Source organism: Rhamphochromis sp. 'chilingali', assembly GCF_963969265.1.
Source record: "Rhamphochromis sp. 'chilingali' genome assembly, chromosome: 15".
Classification (NCBI taxonomy): Eukaryota; Metazoa; Chordata; class Actinopteri; order Cichliformes; family Cichlidae; genus Rhamphochromis; species Rhamphochromis sp. 'chilingali'.
The window spans coordinates 33,231,775-33,253,105 of NC_137942.1; the positions used below are offsets into that span (position 1 = coordinate 33,231,775).

Genomic DNA, 21,331 nt, shown 5'->3' on the forward strand with positions numbered 1-21,331 from the left:
ACAAAGGGGAAATGGCGCCATTTACTGTTGAAAGTTACCGAACTTCTTAGTCAAGACTAAGATGGATCTTTAAGAGCTGCGAGCACCTGACACTGATCAGTGTTACGGTGTAGTGTCTGCGTGGCAGTGGAGCCACAGAGGTAGGCGGAGGAGCTGCGCTTCTGTTGCGCAATGCGTAGTATCGGGCTGTTGGGTCAGCACAGAGGAGTGCACGTTCTTATTTCTGGTCAACTTTAACTGACAGCAAAGCCTCGGTAGCTTAACTGTCAGCTTTTACGCCAACGCGAAGAAGCGTGAGAGCTGAAAGCTTGGTGTCGCGGTGTGAGAGCTGAATGCGTCCCGATTTTCTGCGAGTGCCGCTGAACTCCGAACAGGTGTTGGGAGGCGCGCCGCCCGGAGAGCGAACATGTCCAATGGGAGAGAGACAAACGCTGCGGAAAAGTGAGTACGGGAGGCGAGTGAAAAGTCAAGGACACGTCAAAAGTTGGAGTTGTTTCCCACAAAGTGTTTATGTGTGGGTCTGTCCACTTCAGCGGTGACATATCGCCCGGCAAATGTTGAAAAGCCACCTGTGCAGATCTATAAATGTGATTATTCGCCTTTGTCTGTAGCAGGGAAACGTGAATGAGCAGAACTTTTTTCAATGTTTTTAAAAAGTTTGTGCTGCACCAGGAAGGAGACTTGTGTAGTTTCGCATTCTTTCACGTAGTGAAACGGAGAGTGTTACTTCAAACTACAAGTTAAAAAAACTCAATTAGGCTTCCGTATGTTTTTAATCGAATATTTTGTCCCACTTGCTGCGATCTTATTAAACAACGAGTCTTTTAGGCAAATTTCACAAAGTAAACACGCCTGCATGTAAACGCGGATGTCAGCTTTAACTGGGAGGCATGCTAATCGCTGAACCCGAATAGATCTGGTCCATTATCTCATGCTAATACTGCAAGGCTTGTTTTACCCTGAGTCACAGGTGTGTGTGTGTGTGTGTGTGTGTGTGTGTGTGTGCGTGTGCAGCAGCTCCTCTGAGATGACCCTGAAAGAGTGTTTGGATGACTGTATGGAGGCGTTGGATCTCTTCCTTAACAACCACTTCAATGAGAGCCTGGAGAAGCTGCGACCAAGGTGACACAACAATCCATAGTCAGGTTTTAGCTCTCCGGAGGTTTCATGTAACTCTTACGATGCAGGCTGTATGCGCTTGTGGTGTTCTTGCTTTGTTTCACAGTGTTCACATTTTCAGTGTGATGTCAGCAGTATTTTAGCCTTTGGTGATATTTAGAGACTTATATGGTGTGAACCGTGAAGCAGTGGCCTTCCTGTCAGGCTTCAGTTCTCCAGGATATGAAGTGTTTGCCGAAGCTGACGCCCAAGGTCTGACTGATTCAACAGCGTACAGACTGTTAGGCCTGCAAAATAAACACTGTGCACAAGACGGACTGGGATGGTGGAAGAGATAGAAAGAATAAAAAGAGCCAGATATTTACTCTTATCTTTGCGCAACAGGGAAATGCAGTAACTACATGTTTGCTTACAGCCTGAGGTGTGTGATGTTGATCCTGCAACTCTGTGTTTTTATGTAGAGTGAATGAGAGCATGTACCATGCTCTTATCTACGCCACAGTGTTGGAAATGCAGGCAATGATGACTTTCCAGCAGGATGACATCACCAATGCAGGAAATACCATGAAGAGTGCCCAGGAGGTCTGTCAGAGGTCAGGATGTCGAGATTGTTGTCCCCTGATTCTGTCTTACAAAGGTTAACGATGGTAACACCCCCCAATCCTCAGCTTGGATGCAGTGAACTATTCTTCCACATTCCATGAGCCACAGAGGCAAATATTAAGAGCTGCATGTACTTTTATGGCTCCCATGTGACCATAGTACCAGTTTGACTGTGTTTGCATAATAGAATTCGCAATAGCAACTTCTTAGATAAGAGAAAATAGACACATTTGATTGGCAAATGGTTGATGTGTCAGATAACATGGCCGCAGTAGTCAGTGTCTGAGTGTCCTGAAGTGCCATTTGATTTTTATTTTCAGGTTTCGACGGAAGTCTTCCAGCCTTTCCAACAAATCAGCCGGGGGGTCACTTTCTGAAGGTAAAAGGCTTAAATGTGCCACTCGTGTAGTTTTAAAGGATCCTTCCAAAAATGCAGTGGAGAAATGTCTACTGTAAGTCATTTTATTTAGTTCCATTTTTTTGAAGAAGCCAATTTCCCCATCTGCCTGTACTTAAATAGATATCTTTAAACACCCCTGGACGTTGCATATTCGGTGGGGAAAACGTTTCTTTACTCATGCCAGTTCTTTCTGCAGTCTAGGAAGAGTCTGACACTAAGTTACTACATCTGGATGAACAGAATCCACATTTTGGAATCCTCTCAAAAAGTTCCATTACACATTGATATACCAACGTGATCTCAGACACTGCTAAAAAACTGATCATAAGCGTGCATAATTTTTACTGTGTGTGCCACCTTGGTTTAATGTGATACCATTCCAACATGCTGTCATGTATTTTGCATGTAGTTTTTTCCAGTGTAGCTGAGGCTGATGGGAGTGCAGGTTGTAGACATATATAGGAAAAATGAAAATGACAGTTGAGCTAAGAAAAGAAAACCAGGATAACCAAAGAATTACAGTTTAACAATGCATGGAAGTGTTACTAATGTTGGCTCAAAATTATCCTGCAACCAAAGTTATAGATGTTGAGTATTTCAGAATGCAGCTATGTGATTGGCTGGCAGACTCATACTTGTACCTGTAGATCTGCTTTAACAGTGTGACTTAAAGTGCCTTAAACAGATCAGAGAACCTAGAAAAAGGAAAATGAACAATAGTTGTTCCAGCACTGACGGACCCCAGCTATTAATGAACACATTCAGGCAACTTTTGTTTTTCATTCCTTGCTGTGATGCAGCAGTGAAACCATTCTTTCTGCAGTTGACTCGCCGCTCTGAACCGTTGAGGCTAGGACCCTCAGCTCAGAGTTCTTCCTCTCCACATTGCCACATTCTTGCATAAAGGGGCCTGTATGTCTGATATTATAGGGTCTTGCACTATATCAGGGGTGTCAAACTCAAATACACAGTGGGCCAAAATTCAAAACTGGAACAAAGTCGCGGGCTAACTTTAATATTTATTGAAAAAAAAATCTTCCTCCAGATATAAGAATGAATCTTTTCTTATGGACTCAAATAAGTTTTGCTGGAAAACTGAATATGGAACAAGCAAAGCTTAATACTAAACAATATATATATTAGCTTTATAATACCAGTAGGCCAGCTCTAATAGTAATTTGGTATGGCTTCGCGGGCCAAATGTAATTAGGCTGCGGGCCAAATTTGGCCCACGGGCCAGAGTTTGACACCTATGCACTATATAAATAAAATGTATTCGAACTGATAAGCTGACTAAATGTCTTCAGTCAGGATTGCATATGGAGGGTTAAGCTAGGAAGCACCTGCCTGGTAGATGAACACCAAACACAGGAGTATACCTAGATTTTACACTTCATCATATATAATTTATCATTTAATCTGTGTATACATGGATGTGTTTTTGCAGTGCAGCTCCATGCAGAAGTCTGTTATGCAGAGTGTCAACTCCAAAGAGCTGCCCTCACCTTCCTGCAGGTGCAGTATGCTAATATCCTTCTAACAAAGTAACAATTTCTCTACACTTTCAAAAACAGCACAACCTCCCAGTCTAGTCTTCTTAAGGCTGCACAAGCTGTAGAACCTGCCTCATATAACACATAGCATGCAAAAACCATTTGTGTCATGTTAAATTTGTTTGCAAACAACACACAGGTAAACTGTAGCGATGCATTCCTTGCACTGTTTTGCAGGATGAGAACATGGTGAGTTTTATCAAAGGAGGAATCAAAGTACGAAACAGTTACCTTATTTACAAGTAAGTAAACAATGAAACAAGAAGCTGTTTTTAAGTAAATGTATAATGTTTATAATGCAGTATAGTAATTAAAGTAATTCTGAACTTTACTTTCACTTGTCTGTATTTAATGTCTAAACAGAAATCAGTCACTAAAACATATTTGCACTGTGATTATTAAACGGCTACTTCACCAGTTTTACAGTTGAAGGATTTGCTGATTTATCACAACTGCAAGTCCAGAATATTGTGAGATACAAGAAATGATGAAGTCAAAGCAGTCTCGAATAAGTGTTTCCTGAACGCTTCCATGTTTTTACTTTTCATTAACCTCTGTAGTAAAACGGTGATATGATAAGCTGTGTGATTAGAAATGCTTGTCTTTCATAACGCAGAGAGCTGCATTCCTTCATAAAATCGCACCGCTGTCTCAAAGAGCCCAGCCACGTTCACTTAGAGGGAGGAATAGCATTCGGGATAGGGGCGTTTAACCTGGTATGTCCCACATTATATATTTGCACTGCTGGGTGGCTGCATGTGTATAATTACGTGTTTGTATTATTCCGTTTATCAGATCTTCTTTGCTTACAGACTCTCTCTCTCTTCCCTCCGCGGATACTCAAAGTTTTGGAGTTTGCAGGCTTCTCTGGAGACAAGGTGCAATGAACATACACGCCCACCTCTGTGTATTTAATCATTAGCTGACAGCTGTTATTTTATGATACTTTCTGTTTTCTTTTTAATCCTGTTCAGGAATACGGCTTGTCTCTTTTGAACGATGGTGCGACGGGGATGAACTTGCGCTCTATGCTGTGTGCTCTGCTGCTGCTCTGCTACTACACCTTCCTCACATTCATACTAGGTAGTGCTAAAAATCAGGGTTTTTTTTTAAATCATTCCTACAAGACGCCTGTGTTATATTATATGTCCATTTTATCCTCTCAGGGACAGGCGAGGGAGAGGTGGTGGAAGCTGAGAGATTGCTGAAACCTTTCCTTCTGCGTTACCCACGGGTAACTTACTCTAATTATTTAAAAAAGCTTTATAAAAACTTGTCTGTATTCAACTATTGTCCTTACTGGACTAGAGACTATGAGACCTTTCAGTCAGGTTTCAGGGCCTTTCGTGGTACTGAGTCTGCTTTTATCCTTCTATCTCAGTTTTGCTGGACTTGAGTGCTGCTTTTAACCTTTTTGACTGTGACTTACTCAGTGAGCGCTCGGAGACTGTGCAGCAGTCAAGCATGTGACTCCCCCTGGGTAACACTTTCCTATGTCACTTAATGTGACACCTGGAGTTCCACAGGCATCTGTCCTGTTCTGTTTTTCTTTGCTGCATGCTCCCTCATGGTCAAATTATCTGCTAACATAACATTTCTTTTCATATACAGATGATTTATGGTTGTATTTACCTTTTGAGTCTTGGAAATCACTATTACATAAGAAGGCTCGATGAGTACATTTTTGGATATCCCACACTTTCTTACAGTTAAGTCAGTTCAAAACCGAAGCTCTCCAGTATTAACTGAGAGGCTGAAGCATTACCTGAGCTATTTAACTCCTTTTATTAAAAACACAGCTTAAAAACTTGTGACACGTTTACAATTAGACAAACAAATCAATGCTGCGGTAAAGATCAGTTTTTTCCACCTCAGAAAAACCTCCAGACTAAAAACATCTTTGCAACCTTCTGATCTGCAAAGGATTATGCATGTCTTTGTTACTTCTAAACTGGAATATATTGGAGTATAACTCTATACTGTTATTAGCCTTGCACTGGCTAATTACAGAATCCAGTATCCAGAAGCCTTTAATGGGGTTGTATATACATATGTGGTAGATAATGCTGCAGGATCATTAATGTTGGCTTCTCGGTCAGTCTGATCACGTTGTGGTCAAACTTATTTCAGAAGGAGCTCGTGTCTTTGCTGTTGTTGCACTGAAACTCTGACCTCAGACATCAGCTGTAACAGGTTTTGTATTTAAGGACAAACCTTTTTTGTTAAGCGTTTGGAAAATGCTGGTGTCTAGAACTGTAATTGGATGATGGGCTGCTGTTGGGACGTGTCATGTAAACATGGTGAATGTGTGCAACGTCAGTTTTGTTATTCTATTTTATTTTAGTGTAAAGCACTTTGGTTTTAAAAGTGTTATAACGATGTTGTTTACCAACTGTGTGTTAGTCTCCTGTAAATGACTCACAGACTGGGGTGGATATGCATTGTTGCTAACAGACAACATTTGAGGTGGAAACATTATGTGAGAAAATCAGTTCCTGTCAGTTTAATTGTGATTGGTTGATTCAGTCTGCAAGTGTGAGATAAAATGGAAAAAGGAGTCCTAAAAACATTTGAGGCTATTTTATTGAACTTTTCAGGGTTTCCTTGTGACTAGCTGGCCTGTAACTACAGGGGTCCAACAAAGAATGGCCACGCATCATACTGATGTCTTCGGAAATTTATTTCTCTCTCTCTCACACTCTTATTGTCTTCAGACACCGTGAAAACTGAAGAAACACAAAGTTTACAACATAAATGTTTTGAGCTTATCAGTCTCTCATATCAGTGTCCATAAACAGTCTTGTGCAAGCAGAACAGAAAAATGCACAATAATGGATATCACAAAAATGTCCTCTCATTACCAGTGTAGAACACGTATGCAACATTATACAAACAATATACATGAAACCATACCGTGTGCGCCTCTTGGACCACATGCAGAATAACATTAACGCTGAGGCTGTAGATGCATCGGTAGCCATGTATCCATGCTAGCTCCACAATGCCATGGTTGTGCTCTCAACCAAACTCTGGTCATGTGACAATTACAAACTTTACCTCATACAAACATTACAGCACTTTACATATTTACCAAACCCATATTTTGTAATCACATATTTTAGACATGTTTTTTAATTAATGTTACACTTTTATCATCTTATCTTGTAAATAAATGAACTAAATTAAGCATGAATCTATCACAGAAACCTGAAATAACCAACTTTATTTTAACTGTCTCAGGGACAGTTACACTCCCACCAAATTACTATGATTTATGAAATCTGTAAATAATTTGAATAAATCTAGGAATTTACAGAACCAAACAGTACTTAATTGTGACAAACTTGCAAGTCAATCCTAATACTTTAACCATCCCATACACATTTACAGAAGTTCCACTGGAACATTCTAGTTACTTTCTATTAGGACCACTAATTTATGTATAGGGCGTTCAAGAGTGGATGGTTTATTGAGCCTTTCACCCTCTTTCGATAGTTTTCTATTTCCTAGTTGTATTCTGGCTTTCCAAACCAAACCATCTTCATCTTTGCAAACATCCAGTACTCTCCCAAGCTTCCATTCACTGCGAGGGATTCCTTCGTCTTTCACAATGACAATGTCGCCTATTCTAACATTTCGTCTTGGAGAGTGCCAGCATTGTCTTAGTGTGATGTTTGAGAGGTACTCATTCCTCCATCTACTCCAGAATTGCTCTGCCAAATATTGAACTCTGCGCCACCTTTTCCTGGCATACAGATCTTCTGGCACAAATTTTCCAGGTGGAGGCAGTGGTACAGAGGTTTTCATGGTGAGTAAATGGTTTGGGGTGAGTGGCTCTAAGGCTTTGGGATCACTGATGCTGTCGGTGGTGAGAGGACGGCTATTAACAATTGCCATGGCTTCATAGAAGAATGTTCTCAAAGAAGCATCATCTAATCTTCCAGCACTCTGTGAAAGGACCTTGGTTAAGACACCCCTGACTGTCCTTATCTGCCGTTCCCAAACACCTCCCATGTGACTGGCGTCAGGCACATTCATGACAAAGTCACACTGTTTCCTGGCCAGGTAAGCAGACAGTCTGTCCTTATCTACTTCCTTTAAGGCCTCTGTCAGTTCATTTTTTGCCCCCACAAAGTTTGTTCCTTGATCAGATCTGATTTGTCTGATGGCTCCACGAATAGCTATAAAACACCGCAAAGCATTTATGAAGGCATCTGTCGTGAGATCTTCCAACATTTCTATGTGGACTGATCTAGAGGACAAACAAGAGAATATAAGACCGTACCTCTTATAGTCCTTGCGGTTTTGCTTTGTATGGAAAGGTCCAAAGCAGTCCATCCCGCAATAGGAAAATGGTGGTGAGGGGTCAACACGAGTGGCCGGTAAATCAGCCATTCTTTGTGTTTCTGTTGGCCTGCGAGCTCTCCTGCATGTAACACATTGCTTAATGTGATTAGCCACAACTTTGCTCCCACCAACAACCCAGAAACCATTTGCTCTCAGCTCATTAAGTGTCTGTCCTCTGCCTTGATGTTGGGTTTTCTCATGGCACTGATCTAAAATCAGGTGTGTAATTATGCCATGTTTGGGTAGGATTATTGGATGCCTCATGTCAAGCGGTAAGGAAGCCTTCCTTAACCGCCCTCCTACCCTGAGAACACCGTCTTGCAATATTGGGTCAAGTTGGAACAAAGGATGGCTCTGTGGTAATTTACCATGGTTCAGTGCTTGGATTTCCTCCTTGAAAGCATCTTCTTGTGCTAATTTTATAAGCACATGACTTGCTTTTCTCCTGTCTTCCACATTTATACCCTTTGTTGCATTGGCTCTTTTGGCTAGTTGCTGGATCCTGGCAACTACATTTACTGCTGTATGCCATTTTGAGAACCTTTTGAGTCTCTCCAAGAAGTTCCTGTCCTCTACTACCTTTGTTTGTAGTATTTGTGTCGTTTTGACCTCTGGATCACCTACCAGAAGGTCTGGAGTTGAGTCTGGTGTGACAAACTCTCTTTCCCACCGGAAATGAGGTCCAATGAGCCAATTTGAACTGATCAGTTCCGCTACTGTGAGGCCTCTGGAAGCGTGATCCGCTGGATTTTGATTGGTGTCAACATAGTGCCACTGTGCAGGATCAGTTGCTTCTCTGATTCTTTGCACTCTATTAGCAACAAAACAGTGAAATCTGCGAGCTTCGTTGTTAATGTAGCCCAAAACCACCTGTGAATCAGTCCAGAAATACTCTTGGTCAATTTTGAGCTCCAGTTCCTCTTTTAGCATTCTGCTGACTGCTGAGGACACCACTGCTGCTGTTAATTCCAGCCTTGGTATGATTACAACTCTTGTGGGTGCAACTCTTGCTTTGCCCATGACTAGGGAGCAATGCACTTGGTCTTCACTCATCACCCGAACATATGAGCACTGACCATACCCACGATTGCTCGCATCTGAAAAGTGGTGGAGTTCTATTCTCTGGACTTTCCCAAGGCTTTCGGGTACAAAGCATCTTGGGATTTGGAGTCTCTGCAGGTTCTTCAGATCAGTGACCCAACTTTCCCATTGTGGCTTCAATTCACCAGGCAGTGGCTCATCCCATCCAATGCTCTTTAGACACATTTCCTGTAGAATTTTCTTTCCTATTAGAAGGAAAGAAGCCAAGAAGCCTAATGGGTCAAACACAGAGGCTATAATGGACAGAATTCCCCGTCGTGTTACTGGTTTCTCCTCCAGGGCAACTTTAAAGGAGAAGGTGTCACTGCTTACACTCCACCTTACTCCCAACACAGTCTGAACTGGGAGTTCATGATGGCTGATGTCCACATCCTGGGCTCCACTAGCTCGTTCACTATGTGGAATTGACTCCAGGACTTCTCTGTTGTTGGATATGAACTTGTGGAGCCTTAGTCTTGCCTTTGCACACACCTTCCGCACATCTCTCACTAGTTCAATGGCTGCATTCACAGTTTTTACACTGATTAGCCCATCATCAACATAGAACCTACTTCTGATGAAGTTGCCTGCTGTGGGATGTTCCCTTTCATTTTGGCTCGCAAGATACTTCATTGCATAATTTGCGCAGCCTGGTGAGGATGCGGCCCCGAAAAGATGGACTTTCATGCGATATTCTTTTGCCTCTATGTTTGTTTCACCATTTTCCCACCACAGGAATCGCAAGTAATTTCTGTCCTCTCTGTTTACATGAAATCTGTGAAACATCTTCTCTACATCACAGATGATTGCAATTGGGTGTTGGCGAAATCGGCAGAGTACTCCAGTCAAACTGTTAATGAGATCAGGTCCAGTCAAGAGGTGATCATTCAGAGCTGTGCCACTGTACTTTGCAGAGCAGTCAAACACAACCCGGATTTTTTTCCGGTTTTCTCGGGTGATAGACGCCTTGATGTGGAATATACCACATATTTCCTTCTCTGGGATCATCTTCAGCTCTTTCGGCATCACCTTCCTTGAAGACATTGTCCATGAACCTTACATAATCGTCCTTAAATTTGGAATTTTTCTCAAACTTCCCTTTCAGGTGCTTAAGTCACACCAGAGCCAGACGCTTATTTTCTGGCAGCTGAGGGCGTGCCTTAAAGGGGAGTGGCATCTCTAGGTGCCCGTCAGCATTCTGGTGTATTTTCTCATTTAGCAGTTGCGTGAACTGTATGTCATCTTGTGATATGCTCTTTTCTCCAGGAGCTGTGTCTTTGAAGTCTGACTCAAGCACTCTGATGATGGTGGCTGGTGTCAAGGGTGGAAGTTCCTTAACAGATAAACGATGGCACAGGCCTGTCACTTCTGCTGATGTTGCCATTTTTTGTGAACTGCCAACAATGCTCCAGCCCAGGTCTGTCTTGATTGCATATGGCTCTTCTTCACCTCCCACGATTACTTGCCGTGGTGCCAGTGCTCTAGGACAGTCGTAGCCTATTAACAGCCCGACCTTGCAATCCATTAACTCAGGCATCTCCTGTGCTATTCTGATTAGATGTTCCCATCTTTTGGCAGTTTCAGAGGTGGGAATGTGTGAACGTTCAAGTGGGATGAAGTCTCTGGTATAGGCAAGTGGCAAGTTGATAAAGCTTTTGGAGGAAAACCCTCTAACTCTGAGCCCACTAACTCTTTCGCTCTGAACAATGGAATCTCTTCCCATCATAGTGGTTAGCTTTAACTTCACTGGCTCTAAACTCATCCCCATCTCCTCACATACCCCTTGATCTACAAAAGTGTTGCTACTCTGTGTATCTAATAGAGCATACACTAAGGTCTCTCTCTCTGGAGTGGTGGTTGAAGAAACCCACACAGGCACGATCATGGATGTGCTCCCACCATCTCCTCTGTCCATGCAACAAGAAAGTGCAGATATGTTTTCTTCTGCCTGCATTCTATGTGATGATGTGTTCACTGGAGTCTTTGGACGGTCTTCGTGAAGAGCTGTTGGATGATGTTTTTTACAAACCCCACAAGTCGCCTTGCGCTTACAGTCTTTTGAATTGTGTCCTCTTCTGAGACAACCAAAGCACAGGTTATTGTCAAGTATGAAGTTTCTTTTGTTCTCCACGGACATTTTAGCAAAGGTCTGGCATTTGTGAATAGAATGGCTTTCTCCACAGCAGATACACGTGACTGAGTTTGATGGCAAAGCATTTGCTTTTCTTTCTATATCAGGCTCATTTGAATTGTTCTCCACTCCACTGTATCCTGTGGTTGTTCTGTCTGATGCTTTCACATTTGTGATGTATGCATTAGCCTTTGGACGCTTTATGTCTCTAGCTGACCTTTCTTCAGTGTGTTTCAAGGCATGAAATGATGTTACAGGATTGCATGCAACTTCCGCTTCTTGTGCAACAAAATCAGCAAATTGTTTGAAGCGTGGATATTCTTCTTTTTGCCGTAACTGCACTGTGACACGACGATTCCAACGAGAAGTCACCCAGTCAGGAAGTTTTTGGAGCAATTTTTGATTCTCTTCACAGTCATTTAACACCTGCAGTTCTTTGATGTATGGCATAGCATTGCTGCAGGCTGTCAGAAAATCACTGAATTGTCTCAGTTTAAGCGACTCTCTTGAACCAATCTTTGGCCAGTTGTTCAGTTTTTCCCTAAATGCACGCTGAATTATAAAGGGGTGGCCATACCGAGCATTCAAAGCTTCCCAAGCTTGGTCATATGCTTCGTCATCTTTTCTGTAAAAGCTTCCCTCCAATACAGACCGTGCTTCTCCACTGGTGTATTTGCGTAGGTAGAACAACCTGTCAGCTGGATTTGTGCATCGCCCATCGCCGCTCTATCAAAGCTTTGAAACTAGTGCTCCACTCTAAGAACTTAAGTGGGTCCCCTGAGAAGACTGGGGGCTCAGGTGCAGGAAGTCTGGTGAGGACCATTGTGTCATGCAAGGCTTGCACTAACAATGACTCATTGTTATTATTGTTTGGTTGTTCATTGTTATTATTCTTGTAGGTTTGCTCTGGTATGATTTCTTCAGGAGCTAATGGAGGACAACTGACTACCGCACTGTGTGCGCTTTTGTCTTCTCCACAGGCTTCACTTGAATCTGCTTGAGAATAAGCCTTTAGCTTTGCAGTTATTACCTGAAGATCTCGCTGATTTTCTAGTCTTTTAAGCTCTTGCCTTTGTGTAGCAATAGCCTCCTCCATCTCTATCTCGGCCTGCTTCGCGGCAAGCTGTGCAGCACACTCTGCCTTTTTTACATTGATGCTTTGCTGCTCCGATAAACAGCTTGAGCGGCAGCTACGTACAGAAGGTCGGGAGATTGTAGTCCCAAATATTGACTGAGCATATTCTCTGTCTAGCACCATGTGAAGTCTCGCATTTTCTGCTTTAGCATCAAACTCTTCTTGCCCCACTTCACTCATACGTACTTTAAGTATTCTCATCAAGTCCGCTGTTACTGCTGTGCAGGAATCAATTTTTCTTCTAGTCTCAGTAGGAGGGGCTGACTGCGATCTCATATCTTCGTATGTATTTTTCACTTGTGACTCTAGCCCTTCGACAGTATCCATCATGTCAGCTAATTCCTGGTCAGAGCACTCATCTTTAAGTTTGGAACGTGTAGCTTTAACTTGTTCTTTCCAGCTTTCATATAGTTTGATAAATTTACTCTCCTTCTGAGAGAACTCTTGTTGCTTAAGTTCTAGCATTTTGGGCGTTAACTTTCGCTCCCTTGAGGATTTCCTGGGCTCTAGTCTTGAAGTATTAGAGGCAGGCTTCTTCAACATTATCTGCTTGATTTCTATTTTAGCATGAATATCACCTATGAGTAACTCCAATTTCTCTCTTTCTACATCATCAGTCTGTAATTTCAATTGTTCATTCAATCTACTTAGCTCTTCCTTAAGGGAATCAATTTGTTCTCTGCATTCTTCAATATGTGATTTTTCTGTGTTTACTGACATTGTACATGTTTCAGCAAACCTGCTGCATAAACAAGTTGTTGCTATATGTACATGCGATCCTGGCAAATATACAATTCTCAGTACAATCTGATTCTTGCAACAATTTGCTTAACTACACCCCTTGTTATTCTTCTTTTAAGTTGAACTCTTAAACATTATTAGAACATTTTAAACAACACCACTTGTAAAATAAAAGGGAACACTTTGGCTATAATGACAGGTTGGTTACCTTTAACTCAGTACCTTTCTTATACAAAATAAATTATTATTTTAATAGACCTCTCCAAACTCCAAACCTCTCCATGAAGTTGTGGATATATCACAGCCCAACCTGGCGCTGACTGAAGAGCCGTTATCTTTTCCTTGAAGACCGCCAGGGATTTTACAGTTCTTGCTGTGTGCAGCGGCAGAGATTTGCAGAGCTGTAGTTTATGATGGTCAATGTCGCCCTCTATTGGTGAAGTCGTGGTCGTTGCCGTCCAAGGCGCCAATAATGGTGTTTCCTCTTTTTAAGTTTGCAAGCCTCTTTTCCGCTGTGTTCTCGAACCACACACACTGCGCTGTCAAGAACGTTTCTTCTTTTCTTATTCTGGAACATGCATTGCTTCTAACGTCGAACTTCCAGCCACGTGGGCAGTACGTTTTCACTGTAACTACAGGGGTCCAACAAAGAATGGCCACGCATCATACTGATGTCTTCGGAAATTTATTTCTCTCTCTCTCACTCTTATTGTCTTCAGACACCGTGAAAACTGAAGAAACACAAAGTTTACAACATAAATGTTTTGAGCTTATCAGTCTCTCATATCAGTGTCCATAAACAGTCTTGTGCAAGCAGAACAGAAAAATGCACAATAATGGATATCACAAAAATGTCCTCTCATTACCAGTGTAGAACACGTATGCAGCATTATACAAACAATATACATGAAACCATACCGTGTGCGCCTCTTGGACCACATGCAGAATAACATTAACGCTGAGGCTGTAGATGCATCGGTAGCCATGTATCCATGCTAGCTCCACAATGCCATGGTTGTGCTCTCAACCAAACTCTGGTCATGTGACAATTACAAACTTTACCTCATACAAACATTACAGCACTTTACACATTACAGCATGAATCTATCACAGAAACATGAAATAACCAACTTTATTTTAACTGTCTCAGGGACAGTTACATGGCCTGCTGGTTAGTGTGTCAGCAGTTAGTTTACCAGCTATGGTAAACCTTCGAGGTAGTCATGATGTTTCAACCATATACTGTACCACAGACTAAACTATGATTCAAGCATTTAAAAAAAACCCTTGAAGACAGCTATCACCCCCAACCCAGTAATGTCTTTTGCAGTCCAGAGCAGCTCAGTTCAAGGCTGTCATAATCAAACGCTCTGCTACGTTAGGCAGCAGAATATAGCTTCCAGTTTTCCTTCCATGTTGTGAGTCCCATGGAAATAAAATCTCTTGTTTAATCAATACAAAGAATGAAAACTAGCGTGCCTGCACTCCTGTCAGTGCCATTGTGTCTTTTGTAACTGTCGGTAGCACTGGCTGCTCTTCAAATACGTCCATGTTTACATAACGAGTAAGTATTTGGAGAAGAGTCTTTTGGTTTGCTGCTTCAGATTTGACTGATTTTATTTTTTTAAATAAATACACCAACTTATGGAACGTCGATACTGTTCTTTAGAGTTCATTATTAACGTGTCATTTCTGTTTTGATGTTTAAATGTTTTAGTTTTGATGACATGGCAGAAGCTGACTGCATTGTAGTCAGCACTGTGACAACTGGCTGATTAATAAACACATTTCTGATGATCAAATTGTTTTTTTAATCTAAATGTGACCTTTTTTAAGTTCCCCATTAACTGAATGTGTTTGGGTTTCTAACATTTGGCCAGGCAGTGCAGGACACAGGGCTGTAGGAATTTTTAACTCATAATTTTTAGTATTTGAAGTCAGCACAGTAGTATGGTGGTTAGCTGGATTTGAATCCAACAGCCAGCCTTTCTGTGTAATGTTGGCATAGGTTTCCAGGTACTCTGGCTTTCTCCCACAGTCCAAAGACTGTTTAGGTTAACTGGTGGCTCTAAATTGTCTCTAGTGTGAATGTGAGTGTGAATGGATGTCTGTCCCTCTCTGTTAGCCCGCTATGTTGGCGAACTATCCGTAATGTACCCCGTCTCCCTCCTTATGACCACTGGAATAGGCTCCATCCCAGTTCTGACTCTGAATTGGATAAGCAGAAGAAAATGGATGGTGGGATGACATTAGTTGAACTCCTATTTGCACACACGAGAGTAGCTGATAAGAGTGGAACTTAGCAACAAAGAACCTGTATGGAGTAATGTGGTTAAACTTTGACCAGTTGCAGTTCCATACACAGTGAAGGATCCTTATAGTGGTCAGAACAAACGTATGATAACAGATGGGAATTTTGGCCAAAAAGGCAAAACCGTATCATTTATTATTGCCAAACATTTCTGTTTTTTGTATTGCTTGTAAATGTATATTGTCTCTGACGGGTTCACGCCATAGTTTTCACACAGACGTTGATTGTATTCACGTTGCCATCCATCCACACCTTGATTCCTTCGACCCGATACTGTCTCAAACTTCCACTCGCACGATCCTTGCCGAGGTCTCTCGTCCATGTCACGCTTGCTTCATGCCATCACTACCACTCCGCATGACGCACATTCTCGTAAATTCACAATCCTTCTCTCTGCTCCACCTTTTACTCACAGCCCATCCCAGAGAACAAACTGAGCGCTCGGATGAAAATTTCTTGATCAAACACTGCCAAGAATGATTGTTGTGTGATGTGCCTGCTTCCAGGTAGATGAAAATTTAACAGTGTTTAGATTTGTACATTTTTCTCTTTTCTCTAGGGGGCCATATTCCTCTTCTTTGCTGGTCGAACTGAGGAAATCAAAGGGAACATTGATGAGGTGTGTCAAGAAAACATTGCTTGATTGCACTTCTTGAGGGTATGAGGAGCATTTATGATACGTCACTTGCTGTGGCAGTGTTTCTATGTTTTTAAGGAAATGAGCTCCAAAAAACCAGCGCCCAGTGTTAATATTAAATGTACAACATGCCTTGTCACTGTCCGTGTTCTTCTGCTCTACGGTTTAATTTCTCTGCGCTTCCAGGCAGTGAAATTCTTTGAAGACGGCTGTAAGGCCCAGCAGACATGGAAGCAGTTTCACCACATGTGCTACTGGGAGCTGATGTGGTGCTTCACGTACAAGCGTGCGTGGAAGATGGCGTACTTCTACGCTGACCTGCTGAGCAAGGAGAGTCGTTGGTCCAAGGTACAGAAATTATGACGGGAGAAGATCAGAATAAAATTTATTGTCAGACATTTTGAGGATTTAATACATGAATCCTTTCTTTATGGTTCTCCCTGTTAGGCCATGTATGTGTACATGAAAGCTGCTTACCTCAGTATGCTGCCTAAAGATGAGGCCAGGCCTTTTGGGGAGGACGAGGTAGAACTCTTTAGGTAAGCAGGGATTATATCCTTACTTCCTCTTTACCAGTATAGATGCTGTGAGGTGAGCGGTATAGTTCACGTAAATGTCTCTGTGCTTTTTGCTTACAATACAGACAATATTTAAAAAAACATAGCTACTGTGATGGCATCCTCTGCTTTCTGTTGTTCTGTTTTAAACAGTTGGGACCAGCATTTCTGCCGTCGCCATCTTGGTTGCAAAAAAATAACTAGACACAATAAAGAGGGACGTAGGTCACTGCGTCACATTCATTGGTTTGTGAATAACAGGTCCTTAACCAATGAGCATGTGGTTTCGTACAACAGATAACCCTCCATTCTGAAACGTGACATGCCTAAAAACAGAATTTTATTTCTTCAATAAGTAATATTACCACAGGTATCGCCATCTGGCGCTTTCAGTTAGAATACAGGTTTCAGGCACTTTGGTTATTGGTTTCATTTTTCACATGGATGAACACCGTGGTACATTTTACAGCTAAATGGGAGGGATATTTTTCCTTTAGAATATGAAGAAGACCAAACTTTGATGTGAAAATGTTAATTAGTGTCTTCCTGCAGATTGAGTAGGCACCAGTTTGTGGAAGCCAACATGTTGCCCTGCCATCTTGAATACAGTGGCCTGGATGGACATAGCTATTCCACTTAATCGTGTTTAATCACATATGTGGTTAGAGACCATCCACATATGTAGCAAAGGAGAAAGGAACTCACAGGTTTCTTGAAAAACGGAAAGGAAAGAGACAACATGACTGGCATCTGAATAAAATCTTATCCTCTTCCTCCTTACCTCAAGCCTCATCTCCTGATCTCACGTCAGGGCTTTAACAAAGGAAAGCGTGAAATGACATTCTTATTTATTCCCAATATTGTCGCAATTAGTTATTGTCAGCAAATAGACATGCACTCGTCAAATCTCCAGACAGCTAACAACAAAACCACAAACCAAACCACAAAAACATCTTGTTGTTAGCTAACATTATATTAGCTGGTTATAAGCTAACATTAAGCCAGCTAATTATTGGCTCAAGGGTCCTAAAAGTCAAACTTTCCCTCTGATAAAAAGAGATTACATCCTTACATCACATGGGAGTTTATTTGCTAAGTCCAACAATGTTAAATCCATGTCAAAGAAATGTTCACTACTAACACTAACTAGGGTTGCCAACTCCCTGAAAAATAAATAAGGGACACCTCGTGGCCAGGGCCGGGCGACCCAGTTGTCTTCACCCTTCCCAGTGTGGTGAATTTTCTAGCTCTTTTTTTGTGTGTGAAATTATTTTTTTAACCATTTGACTTGAATTTGATTTAAGTAGATGCATATTATATTCTTTGTGATATGAACACATGTGAAACAAATGATCATTTAGCCATTTATTTTTAGCTCAAAATGACAACATTAACACATAAAACAGGTCTCCTTCTTAAACAGAAGCCTGTCATGCTTAACTTTTGAGAATATAAGTAAATCTTTCTTTAAAAGAACTCTGTCCTGCTTAACTTAAAATAATAGAAAACAATAGAAAGAAAAACATTCTTGTAACAGTGCACATTTAGTGCATTTAGTACAATTGGCTTCAGTTGAGGTATTATTTCAGCTTTTCTAATGCTAATCAGCTGCTCCTGTTTGTAAACCCGCTTGTTCCCATGATTACGCATCTTAACTCATCATCATTATTCATCTATGTATTACTTTTATTTATTAGTCATCTATTTGTTGTAATCATCTATCCTTGCAGTTGTTTATTACACAAAATAAATTATATTATCACACTTCTGGCCACATAGCGCTGATATTCACTGCACATGCCCATATTAACGTTTTCCAGCCAGGTGTTTTCCTTTTCCCATTCTTCCCTTTCTCTGAGGGGAACAAACATTGCTGCTCTAATGCTGGGCTTACACTGTGCGGTTTTAGGCCCATTTTGAGCCGATTTTTTGAGTGATCGGACCGATTTTGGCCTTCATCGTGCGTCGTGTAGTATACGTGGGGTAACGAGAAGTGATTAACACCTCACGACCAGCTCCCGATCATCAATCGCTCGTGAGGGTCTCACCACAGCCGCTCACACTGCTCGTGCGCAAACACGTAAACGTTGGTGTAAAAGATGGAGCAGCACGGCTGTGCAGCGTGTGATCTGGACACAAGCGATGGAGGCACAACTTGTAGAACTTTGGAAAGCTCATCCGAGCCTTTTCGATGTGGCATCACAAAATTATCACGACCACAACAACCGTGAAAATAGTTGGATTTACACTGCTGCTCAATCACAGCTGCCTGATCATGTTTTTCATTAGCAATTTAGCAAAGTTGATGGTGGTGTGTCTGTGTGAGTGAAAGACAGAGAGGGAGAGCGACAGATTTTCTGTTATAACCTTCATTTTATGGAGGCACAGTGTGAGCACTCAGGTCGCATCAGAGCATCGGGCGGTATAGTGTGAGACCTGCATCGTGACCTACCAACTTCTAACCCCTGCGAGTCAATCGTGCAGTTTGAGCAGGAGCTGAATATCGCGACTGAAAAAATCGCACAGTGTCTGCCCAGCTTTAGGTGTACTGTCGTCCGAGACTTGCACCGCAGTGTCGGCGTTTGTTTCCCTGTTGGCCATGCTTCTTGTTGTGGTCATCTGTTGTCTTCCGGTATTTTCTCCGTAAGCGACCTTTCCTCGACCAATGAGATGAGCGGTAATCTGAATTGTCATACTCGAATTGTCATAAGTGTGCTGTCAGCTCATTGGTCACAAAGCAGGAGAGGGGCTGGGAATTATGTTTTCAAACAAAGCGTTAATTCCATTAAAAGTTATAGACTACTTTTGATTCTCACTGTATTACGGGACAAAGTGCGTCCCTTATTAGCTCAATACGGGACGTGTACTTTTGTTTCGAAATACGGGACGATTCCGTATTTTAAGGGACGGTTGGCAACCCTAACACTAACTAACAGCAGCTAACAGCGGCTAATAGTGGTAGCCCTCAGTAACTCACCTCCGTATCGCAGTCACTGGAAAGAAGTGAGCTTCGCTGGTCAATCGATTTTTATCCTTTCACAAAGTCTTGTAGCCTACTTTACAATAAATAGACACGGACACATATTGACAGCTGAGGTAAACAGCAGAGTAACAGCCTACACTCACTACGATGCCAAACAGTCACATGGTGTACTTAGTAACTGAATCATTCGTTGGTGTGTCTTTGTATATCCCCTGTCATTTTAGACAAGTGCCCACCTTGAAGCAGAAGATAGCGGGGAAGTCTCCTCCAACGGAGAAGTTTGCAATTCGTAAAGCCAGACGCTACAAGGCTGCCCTCCCAGTCAGGTTACCTGTACCAGTGCTGGTAAGAGTTACGAAATAAAATAAACACATATAACGACTGCTATGTTTGATTAAAAGAGCGTCCCAACAATATGAACTGCTTCATTACAGGAAATGATGTACATGTGGAATGGATTCAGTATGATCAACAAGACACCAGAGCTAACTGAAGGCATGATGCAGACGTTGGTGGAGGCAGAGCGCTCTCTACTGGAAGCTCCTGGTATTGCTGCCCTTTTCCAAACTGTGAAACAGGAACACGCAGTTTTTCATGTTTGCTCATGGTGTCTGCTCCGTCCCCTGCAGTAAACGAGTACACAGTGGACGACCGCTGTGTGATCCACATGTTGAAGGGCCTTTGTTTGAAGAATCAAGGCCTCCTCCAGGCTGCTGAGGAGTGCTTTAACAAAGTGTGTTCCAGGTGAGCTCTAGCAGAGTTTCAAACGCAGGCAAGTTATTTCCTGCTCACAGTGAAAGCAGTTTCTTCAGAATCAATTAATCTTGTGTGAACAAATTAATATCAGCCTTTCATTGCAACGTTTTTTTTGGCAACACTGGTTAACACACTGTGTTTTCTTGAATTAGTGGCAGAAGAGGGAGTACTTCAGAATCTTACTACTTTCTTCTACTAAAACCTGTAATACAAGCTTTTTACATCAGTGTTTTCTCTGATTTTCCAAACATTGCATAAATTCTGCAGGTCTTCCTTTTAAAACGTATCAGGGTAACTCTTCATTGGACGTCCTTTCAGTGCCCTGTTTGTTTTGCAGCCATAAAACTCTCATCTCACTACGTCACAGTGTGAATATTTGCGTGGCAATCAAGAAGGACTTCCAGCTTAAATTACACTGACAGTCCTCATGAGAGACGTTTGTTTATTCACCAAATTGGTCAGCCACCTGCAGCACAACCCTCAGCCTTCCCAAGGATGCCACATTGAGTACAGTGCAGGATCAACATCATAGCCTATGTCTTAAATGAATGTCCGTGTTGAATGAATATTTAACTCGCTTCTTATTGCAGTGAAAAGAAGATCAGGTTTGACCACTACTTGGTGCCCAACTGTCTCGTGGAGCTCAGTCTGCTTTACATAGACCAAGGCAGAAGGGATGAAGCTATTAAAATACTGCACAAGGCCAAGTAAGTTACTCCTTCAGTCTTCACTCTCCATATTATTGTGAGACTGCAGCATTCTGTTTTGAATATAAAAGTTTGCACTACTTTTCTACCATTTTAGCGGCACTGGCAGGGAGCTAGAACCTTATTCAGCTGGCTTTCAACTGAACAAGCCCACATAGTGTGCCTCACATAGCCACGCGTTTTTGCTTCCATTTGAGTTCAGTCTGAGCAGATGATGAGCCCAGCTTCACTTTAGTGCCAATGGAATGTAAATGAGTAGTAAATGACACTA

At 42.0% G+C, this 21,331-nt stretch overlaps 1 protein-coding gene and 1 long non-coding RNA gene across 3 annotated transcripts in view; one reads left to right on the plus strand and one right to left on the minus strand.

Annotated features, from left to right (window-relative positions):
• LOC308411613 (tetratricopeptide repeat protein 39A) overlaps positions 1–21,331 on the plus strand; it is a 23,836-nt gene continuing 2,505 nt past the window's right edge. The window contains exons 1-17 of one of the 2 annotated variants that reach the window (XM_080905568.1): positions 1–441; positions 1,018–1,122; positions 1,581–1,712; positions 2,043–2,101; positions 3,570–3,637; positions 3,853–3,917; positions 4,292–4,391; positions 4,488–4,553; positions 4,650–4,758; positions 4,842–4,909; positions 15,980–16,039; positions 16,244–16,405; positions 16,505–16,596; positions 19,822–19,942; positions 20,032–20,143; positions 20,227–20,341; positions 20,944–21,060. In XM_080905568.1, the coding sequence (XP_080761694.1) occupies positions 407–441; positions 1,018–1,122; positions 1,581–1,712; positions 2,043–2,101; positions 3,570–3,637; positions 3,853–3,917; positions 4,292–4,391; positions 4,488–4,553; positions 4,650–4,758; positions 4,842–4,909; positions 15,980–16,039; positions 16,244–16,405; positions 16,505–16,596; positions 19,822–19,942; positions 20,032–20,143; positions 20,227–20,341; positions 20,944–21,060 (1,586 nt within the window). In that variant the 5' untranslated portion in view covers positions 1–406. Of the gene's footprint in view, positions 442–1,014; positions 1,123–1,580; positions 1,713–2,042; positions 2,102–3,569; positions 3,638–3,852; positions 3,918–4,291; positions 4,392–4,487; positions 4,554–4,649; positions 4,759–4,841; positions 4,910–15,979; positions 16,040–16,243; positions 16,406–16,504; positions 16,597–19,821; positions 19,943–20,031; positions 20,144–20,226; positions 20,342–20,943; positions 21,061–21,331 lie in introns of both variants that reach the window. The other variant, XM_080905567.1, reaches the window with a different exon arrangement.
• Positions 16,249–19,708, minus strand: LOC308411615. Its single transcript, XR_013974424.1, has 3 exons — positions 19,592–19,708; positions 16,535–16,641; positions 16,249–16,375 (listed from the first exon to the last, which is right to left on the minus strand). It is a non-coding gene; the product is annotated as an uncharacterized lncRNA (long non-coding RNA).